This window comes from Sciurus vulgaris (genome assembly GCF_902686455.1).
Source record: "Sciurus vulgaris genome assembly, chromosome: 8".
NCBI lineage: Eukaryota > Metazoa > Chordata > Mammalia > Rodentia > Sciuridae > Sciurus > Sciurus vulgaris.
In genome coordinates, this window is record NC_136468.1 from 50208277 (window position 1) to 50218104 (window position 9828).

At 38.9% G+C, this 9828-nt stretch overlaps 1 protein-coding gene across 1 annotated transcript; it reads right to left on the reverse strand.

Annotated features, from left to right (window-relative positions):
• Positions 1-2757: 2757 nt before the first annotated feature.
• LOC306668580 (ornithine decarboxylase-like) lies at positions 2758-4596 on the reverse strand. Its single transcript, XM_079152101.1, has one exon. The coding sequence runs from the start codon at positions 4476-4478 to the stop codon at positions 3093-3095; it is 1386 nt and encodes a 461-aa protein (XP_079008227.1). The 5' UTR covers positions 4479-4596; the 3' UTR covers positions 2758-3092.
• Positions 4597-9828: the final 5232 nt, after the last annotated feature.

The following is a 9828-nucleotide window of genomic DNA, read 5'->3' on the forward strand; positions in this document are numbered from 1 at the left end:
TTTTGAGTAAAGCCCACACTTCCCTAATAGTTGGAAAACTACCATCTTGGAAGTGGGAAATTGAATAGTAAAATAAAAAATAAAACAGAATATAATCTTATTTTTTTTAGTTTATTACTAAGGCCCAAGTTAACTGAAAAAAAAATCATAGGTTGAGGGTTTTTTTGACAAGTCGAAGTATTTTATTTTTTAAATTGTATTTGAGAAAGAAAATATTCCTGATTATTGTGTCTTAGTCTTTTTTGTCTTATTAATAGTATAATGCCAGAGACTATGTTATAAAGAAAAGCGGTTTATTTTAGCCCACAGTCCTGGTCCAAGATCAAAGGGCCACATCTGGTGATGGCCTTCTTTACAACAAAGTCCTGAGGCAGTAAACGGGATCAAATGATAAGAGATAGGGAGTGTGACAGACCTTGCCAATTGGCTTTTATAGCAGACCCACTCTTGAGAGAGCCCATTAACTCACTAATCCATTAACTGTATGAATGGGTTATTCCATTCATGAGGGCAGAGCTGCACCCACCACTTACTGGTCCCACCTGGTCCCACCTCTTAACATCTCACAATAGGGAATTTGAACATGACTTTCTGCAGAGAAAAACCACATTCAAACCTCAGCAGTATCCAACCCTCGTGAGTGATCTAAGAGCCAGGTTGGCTCCTAAGAGGACTGTGAATCCCATATTACAATGTCTCATGAAGGATCGATAAATATGGACCCTTCAGACCAGCAGATCTCTTAGAGAACAGTCATTCTATGTTCCAATATGAACAACACTCTCAATACTGCCTCAAAACACGGGACTAGATGAAGAGACCAGATTAGAAAAAAATAAAAGTATATTCAGTTTGGTATCATTCTGAAGGGACATTGGTATGTTGGTTTGAAAATACCTATGACCTGACATACTCACCCAATATCGCATTTGTAATCATGTGTTTAATACTTAAAGTCATAGACTCTTAAAGACACATGTAACAAGAAGGAAAAACAATTAAGAGAGGTCCGAGGTCAAAGGTTTTACTTAAAGCTGAGTAACACTTGAATAAATAAAGCCTACTCATAAATGCTCCAAGTCTAACCAAACTTTTTAAAAAATTTTTCTGTGGAATAGAGACTTTTTGTCCAAACATGCCTAGTCCCTGTGGCAAAGTTAGACCTGCCAGGGTGAATAGTTGGCAACGTTTTACCTTGTAGCTCATAAAGTCTAAGTCAGTTCCTGAAGGGAGTCAGTTCTTCAAGGAGCCTGGTGTGTACAAAGATTGAAGATATATATTGGCTATAAATAGCGATAGGAATAGCCAACTTACTCTTACAGTCTTAGGAAAGTGCTCAGTGGCATTCAAAATGTGTGGTGATGAATAATTTATAGGCCCACAGAGAAAAAAAATGAATAAGTTAATAGGCAACATCCAGCTGTTCTGCTATTATTTAAAATATCAACTGTGTGTAAAGGAGCAAGATCTGCCTGGAAGGACACAATATCCATATGTGACCCTGTATGTCACTTTGCCTTGTTCTTTCACCAAGTTGTTTTAAACATCTAACTGCTCACTGGATATGTACAAAGCAGATTTATTTTGCTGCCTTCTCTTGAGAGTTTGAAATGAGGTTCATTACAGGTAGTATAAGAACTTATATGTTCGTTTATAAGTGCCACGTCTAACCACTCCTAAGGTGGTGAGAACACGCTAGACAATTCTAACATTTGGTCAGTTATTATGGTTATCAATTACACTAAAAAGCCCCTTACTCTCAGATGCGATAGGGTAAATTGGTACATGACTGTCATCCTCGGGCCCTTGATATTGAGTGCTCAGTGTCATCATTTCTTTACTCTTTAACTAGCCAAGTGAGCTCCTGATCTCATTTTGACTTGTGCAGTGGCCTGACACTTGACCACTCCCACAAGTCTGTAAAATCTTGTCACCATTTTACCTTTAATATACATATATACTCCAATCTTACTCTAAGAGGTAGAGCTAAAAGAAGGTTATCAGAATGAAGAAAAGAGAGAAGAACAGAATGTTAAGAGCTTTGAAACTGGGTGATAAATACAAAGGGGTTCGTTATGCTATTTTTTTTAATCTTTGAAATTTCCCAAATAGAAGGTTTTTTAAACTATACTATCAAAGCATGTTTAATGATGTGATAAAATATAGTCTATATTTTGCTAAATGGGAAAATAAAAACTTAAATGCCATATTAGTTAACTTTCTTTCACTTTAACAAAGTACTTGAAATATTCAACTTATAAAGAAAAAAGGTTTTGGGGCTCACAGTTTTAGAAGCCTCTGCTCTTCAGTCGGCCCTCACAACACATCATAATAGGATCAATGAGCTCCTGTGAGTGGGAGCAAACCACTCTCCCCCTGTCTAGGAACTGAAAGAGAGCGATGGGAAGTGACCAGCCTCCTCCCATCCCCTTCAAGAGAACTACCCCCTGATCTAAAGGCCTCCTGCCTTACCCCACCTCTTCAAGTTTTTACCGTCTCCCAGTTGTGCCAAGCAGAAGACCACGTTTCAACACACAGGACTTTGGAGGACACTCATTCAAACCATAGCATATGCCACATGCTTCCACCATTGGACAAATATTTACATTTCCATAAAAGACTGGGGGTTTCATATTAAAAATGTTCATTAACAATTGTGAGACAGGGACTGGGGTTCTGGCTCAGTGGTAGAAAAATATAACAATTAGAAAAATACATCATAAAAGGGTACCTTCTTTTTTTTTATTTTATTTTTTTTATTTCAAGATACTTTATTTTCAAAACAGGTCACAACATTAAGCTTTTGGCCCATTCTGCCATTGTACAAGCTACAAATGCTTGCTGGGCAGCTAAGGGGGCACTCTTTAGTAGCTTGTTTGAAAAGTGAATAAAAATCCATATAAAACAAATATTCAAATAGTTTCCATAGGAACACAGATAAGTGTGACCCCATCTTCTAGTCTTCCATATTGCTGCATCTGTGCCAACCCTACTCTTACAAAGACATTCAAAACTAGCAGTAATTAAGTTAAATGGTCCCCCCAGATTCCTTAACTTAAGCTAAACTTGCAGTGAACAGCTAAGAGTGGCATCTACACATTGATACTAGTGGAGGCACACGCTGCTGAGGGACGTTTCATGCTGCTTTCCTGAGCACAAGACACAGGCAGAGTGCCGACGTCCTGCTCCCCCACTTCGGGTGGGAAGCCATGGTTCTGGATTTGCTGCATACATTGCCATGTTGGTCCTGACATCACGTAATAGATAGTTGGCCTCTGGAATCCATTGAAAGTAGAAGCAGCGGCAACAGTATATGCACCCATGTTTTCAAAAAGCATCCAATCGCCTACGTGCATTTCAGGCAGGTCACAGCGCTCAACAATCCGATCAAGGCCATCACATGTTGGTCCCCATATGCTGGATGAATAGTACTTCTCATCTGGTTTAGGTCTCTTCTGCAGCAGGGGCTTCACGTGTGCATGATCATAAAGGATGCAATTAAATGATCCGTACACTCCATCATTCACGTAATACATAAAGGTCTGTTCACTTGACTCATCTTCATCATCAGAGCCTGTCTGTTCCTTTAAAACGATTTTTTTGGCAATGATATTAACTGCAAGCGTGAAAGCTGAGGCAACATAGTATCTGCCTGGCTCAGCTATGATCCTCACTCCAGAGTCTGATGGAAAGTGTTTGTCCAGTGCTGGGTTGATCACACTGGTGATCTCTTCGAATTTAAGCTTCACATCCTCAGATCCAGGAAAGCCACCACCAATATCAAGTAGATACATGCTGAAACCAACCTCAGCTCCCATGTCAAAGACACAGCGGGCATCAGAGATGGCCTGCACGAAGGTCTCAGGATCAGTGCAGCCGCTCCCCACGTGAAAGCTAACACCAATGATATCAATATTTAATTCTTTAGCTCGTTCCAGAAGTCGTCTGCTGGTTTTGAGTGTGGCACCAAATTTAACACTGAGGCGACAGACTGCTTTGGAATCATCAGTGGCAATCCGCAAAACCAACTTTGCCTTTGGATGAGCTCTGGCAACTTTCATCAACTCGACTTCACTGTCAAAAGTCATCATTTGGACTCCAATACTGGCAGCATATTTAATTTGAGACACTTGTTTACAAGGATTTGCATAGATAATCCTCTCTGGAGGCACTCCGAGACTCTGCACCAACTGTATTTCAGTCTTGCTAGCACAATCAAACCCTGTCCCAATGGTAGCTAAGGTCTTCACTATGGCTCTGCTGTCATTGCATTTGACTGCATAAAAGGGGGTGACACGAGGAAGAGCTTTTAACCATCTTAGATGTTTCTTTAGAATGTCTCCAAGGTCTGCGACATAAAAGGCATCCTTATCATCAGAAGATGACACTTCATTGATTTTTTGGTCCAGAATGTCCTTGGCAGTGAAGCCTTCATCGAGGAAGTGGCAGTCGAACTCTTCATTACTGAAGCTGTTCATGGCTTCTCGATGTGCCTCAGAGATGCAACGAGATGGAAAACTAAGAGATGAAATTTAAAGAAATTATTTCCAGCTTCTCACAATCCAAATCTTGTGTCCTCGGATCAGCAGTGGAAACAGTCTCGGGCAGGGACTGAACTTGATGGAATTTGGGGCACTTAGTTTCCTTCATTTTTGCTCTTCATGGGTACCTTCTTTTTAATAACCAAGAATAACAACAAAAAAGAGAATAACAATCTTAATAACTCTGAATCAATGAGAAAAAGAGAAGTAGGCCCAGGATCTTCAGAAAACCCCTGTCTCACAACTCAGAGACTTCTTGGTATTGTCATATGTCCATTATTACTTCATCTTGGGAGTGGGGAGAGGAACATGACAAAATGCAAAACTTTTGATGATTCTATTCCCAAGAGAAATTTTATATAAAAACAAGGAAAAGGAATAAAAACCATGAGATGTTTTACAAAGTCTAAGTCATGACAAAAATCTGTGCTTGTCACTTTATAATATTTAATGCGAAAATAAAAGAAAACCCACCAAAGATCCCAAATGAGTTAGGAAACATAAATCAGAGGGTGTATAAGTCTTTTCTGTTACTATAACAAAATTCCTGAGACTGGCTACTGTATTTTTTTTTTATAGCTCACAATTCTGTAGGTTCAAGAACATGATGCTGGTGCTGGCATTAGCTGTGCTCTGGTGAGGGCCTTGTGGCAGATGGCATCAGGAGTGAATGACAAGGAGACATCATATGGTGAGGCAGGAAGCCAGAGAGCAGGCAGAGCCTTTTTATAATGACTTGTTCCCATCAGAACTAATTAAGGGTCCCATGAGAATTACCCTAATTCCTTCTGAGGGCAGCACCTCCAATAACAAAAGGAGTTCCCAAGAGGTCCCACTTCTTAAAGGTTCCATCACCTCCTAACATTACCACAGCCGGGACCAAGCTTCCCACACATCAACCTCTGGAGGACAAACCACATCCAGACCACAGCAGATGGTATCCAGGGAGCTTGACTCTGGACAATTTCCTTTTAAGAAAGGGGTCCTTACACCACAATGGAACTCTCTACTAACCTGAGTTAAATGTACCCTGTTGAGTTTTCTATACATAAAAATAATTTTTAAATTCTAAAGAGAGAGAAGGGAATCCTCAGTTTAAGTTTTTTAAATAATTAAAAAATTAAAACCCCACCATAGTCCATTAAAGAGCTTAAAATAAGACCTGAACAAGAGACAACCCCCCCACCCCAATCTTTAGCAGAGAATCCCCCTCAAACATAAGCATGACCTCTGTTGAGACACCACATCCCACGATTAGTCTGGGAGGCTTCCTCACATCAGGAGAAGGCTGAGGTGGGAAGACCAGGTTTAGGTCAAGGCCAGCAGCAGGAGAGGGGGGCTAGACAGCACCAGAATTCAACAGCAGTGTGCCCTGAGGCGGTGAGGCAGAGTTGGTTTCCATACCCTAGAGAAGCATTTCAGGAAACAACTGGACACAGAAGTTCACATGCAATAGTAGAATGAGCCAACAGAGTAGGTGAGGATATAAGAAATCCAAGCAGACATATATGCAAGTCTAGATCACACCTTTCTAGCTGGAACTTCATCACCAACAAGGAGGTCAAAATTGGGTTCTTGAGAGCAAATAAAATCACACCTTTTTAAAAACAGACTTATTTTGAGAGCAGTTTCAGATTGGCAGCAAAACTGAATGAAGGTACAGAAATTTCCCACATACTCCATGCTCTCTTACCTAATACACAACCTCCTACCTTGTCAACATCTTCTGCAGAATGCCTCCTGTCTTACGATTGGTGAACCAACATTGACACATCATTATTGACCCGTCCATGGTTTATATATGGATTCATTCTTGGTGTGCACATTCTATGGGTTTGGACAAACTTATAATGACATGTATCCACCATTATAGTATCTTATGGAGTATTTCACTGCACTAAAATTCCCCTGTGCCCCATAGACTCATCTTTTTCTTTCCTCTAAACCTTGGCAACCTCTGATCTTTTTTTTTTTTTTTTCTTTTTCCCCTGAGTATTACATAGTCAGAATTGTATAGTATGAAAAAGATTTTTCTCAGCAAAGGAAATAATCAATAATGTGCAAAGAGAGCCAACAGAGTGGGAAAAAATCTTTTGCACATACACTCCAGATAGAGTGCTAATCTCCAAAATTTATAAAGAACTTAAAAAACTTTACACCAAAAATATAAATAACCCTATCAATGAATGGGCTAAGGAACTGAGCAGACCCTTCACAAAAGAAGATAAACAGGCGATCAACAAATATATGAAAAAGTGCTCATCATCTCTAGTAATTAGAGAAATGCAAATCAAAACTACCCTAAGATTTCATCTCACTCCAATTAGAATGGCTGTTATCAAGAACACAAGCAATAATAAGTGTTGGCATAGATGTGGGGGAAAAGGCACACTCATACATTGCTGGTGGAGTTGAAAATTGGTGCAGCCACTTTGGAAAGCAGTATGGAGATTCCTCAGAAAACTTGGAATGGATCCACCATTTGACCTAGTTATCCCACTCCTCAGTTTATACCCAAAGGACTTAAAATTAGCATACTACAGTAACACAGCCACATCAATGTTTATAGCTGCTCAATTCACAATAGCTAGATTGTGGAACCAAACTAGATGCCCTTCAACAGATAAATCGATAAAGAAACTGTGGTATATGTAACAGTGGACTATTATTCAACCATAAAGAAGAATAAAATTATGGCTTTTGCAAGTAAATGGATGGAGTTGGAGAATATCATGCTAAGTGAAATAACCCAATCCCAAAAAGCCAAAGGCCAAATATTTTCTCTAATAAGTGGATAATGATGATACATAATGGGGGGAGGGTGTCAGGGGGGTAAGAGAAGAATGGAGGAACTTTGGATTGTGTAGAGGGAAATGGGGTGGGAGGGGGTGGGGAAAAGAAAGATAGTGGACTGAGAGAAATACCATTATTATACGTACATGTGTGATTACATGAATGGGGTGAATCTACATTGTGTACAACCATGGAAATGAAAAGTTGTACCCCATTTGTGTACGATGAATCAAAATCCAGTGTGTAAACATAAAAAAAATTTAAAAAGATAAAGCAGACCTTTTGAAGAGGTAAAAGAGACCATTAAAACAAATCTCGTATTTAAAAAAAAACAAAGAATTGTATAATATGGAGTCAGTTTAGGTTAACTTGCTTCACTTAGTAATATGCATTTGAGGTTTCTCCGTGTATTTTCAAGGTTTCTCAGTTCATTTCTGTTTAGTGCTGAATTATATTCTATTTTTTCATTGGACCATTCACCTGTGGAAGGACATCTTGGTTGCTTCCAAGTTTGGGCAATTATGAATAAAACTGCAATAAACATGCAAGTATGTGCAAGTTTTTGTGTAGAACATATTTTTAAATCATTTGGATAAATACCAAGGAATGCAATTACTGGATCATACACTGAGTATATTTAATCATATAAGAATATACCAAACTGTTGTTTAAAGTAGCTATACTACATTGCATTCCCACCAGCCATTAATGGAAGCTCCTGTTGTTTTATATCCTCGCCAGAAATTGCTCTTGTCAGTGTTTTGCATTTTGGCCACTCTAGTAGGTGTATCTTACTGTCTTAATTTGCAACCCCTAGTAATATACCATGTCCTTTTTATGTAGAAAACACAGATGTACACAAACACATATACACTATGCCTACGATATTGAAATTTCACACCCCTCATGGGGAGCAATAATGAAATGAAATGAGAAATACTAGCTAAGAGGTCAGAGAGGCAGCATAGGGAGAGAGAGAAGCAGGAGAGAGGGATGGGCCATTCTAAGGCCTCACAGGGAGTGTAAGCAACTAGACAGGGCAGTGGGAAAGAAACTCCACATGAACAGCAGAATCAAAGTTAATTTTTTTGATAGTTGTTTCACTGTATTTTTTAGGGACTAATGACAAGGAAAAATGTCTGTATATGTTCAGTGTAGATACAGTTTTGTTTCTGAATATTTTTCAACAAAGATTGGTTGAATCTGCAGATACAAAGGGCTAAGTTATCTGGGTAGCTACATCCATGAATTATTTTTTCCCTGCCCAAACTCCTCTGTTTTGAAAATAATGTACATGACAATGTTTGCCCCAAATGGAAATAAATGACAGATTGACTATTGCATGTGAATTTTCCTCCATCCAATACCTGAAGAGAAGCAAGTTGAGGTGTGTTATGAGAGGAGGGAAGGAGGGAAAATCAAGATGGGTAAGAAAAGATAACAGCTGAAACGCAGATTTTAGATTCTTTTGAGAATCAAAAAACATAAATGGACTACTTTACAACAGCAAATTAGCCCACAGCCTGTGACTATATATTTAAACTTCAGAAAAATCAAAATGCCAGTAATTCTTGAAGAGATCCTCTGGTCAAGGAGTATTGGAACCATAGATCTTTAGAACTGAAGTTTTCTTTAGAGATGTCTGTATTCTCTCATCACATTGATTGGGTCAATTTGAAAACTAACCTAGTGCCAATATACTCCCCAGAGAAGGCTGTTTTATAATTAAACACAATCTCAAAGTATGTAATTTGCTGTCAGAAAACAAATAACTTGCACATCTGCTGTGTTAAATAAATTTATATTTGCCAAGATGAAATTGTTAGGTAAAGTTTTATGTCACATCTATCACCCCAGTGCATGTTTATTCATGTTTATCATCACTTTTTCCAGTGCAAAGATAAAACTGTTAAAAGACAGCTGAAGCAAGTCTCCTTCTGACAGGCTAGTCCATAATTTATAGACTTTTGAGTGATTACTGACACTTGCAGTGAGCTCATAAACCCAGAGCTTTGGCTGATAAGTAGAAAAAGGTACACTCATACTTTGCTGATGGGACTGCAAACTGGCTCAACCACTCTAGAAAGCAGTATGGAGATTCCTCAGAAAACTTGGGAGGGGAAATCATCATTTGACCCAGCTATCCCACTCCTCGACCTATACCCAAAGGGCTTACAATCAGCATACTACAGTGACACAGCCACATCAATGTTTATAGCAGCTCAATTCACAACAGCTAAACTGTGGAACCAATATGGGTGTCTTTCAATAAATGAATGAATAAAGAAAATGTATATATACATTATGGAATATTACTCAGCCTTAAAGAAGAATGAAATGATGACATTTGCTGGATAGCAAATGATGGAAGGAGCTGGAGAATAGCATGCTAAGTGAAATAAGCCTGTACTAAAAAACAAAAGGCCAAATGTTTTCTCTGATATGTGGATGCTAGGGAAGAAGAAAGTTATTTTGGATTAGGCAGAGGGGAGTG

What these genes read in the sequence shown, in the direction of transcription:
- LOC306668580 (XM_079152101.1), bottom strand. Translation starts at nt 4,478, where the DNA reads ATGAACAGCTTCAGTAATGAAGAGTTCGACTGCCACTTCCTCGATGAA.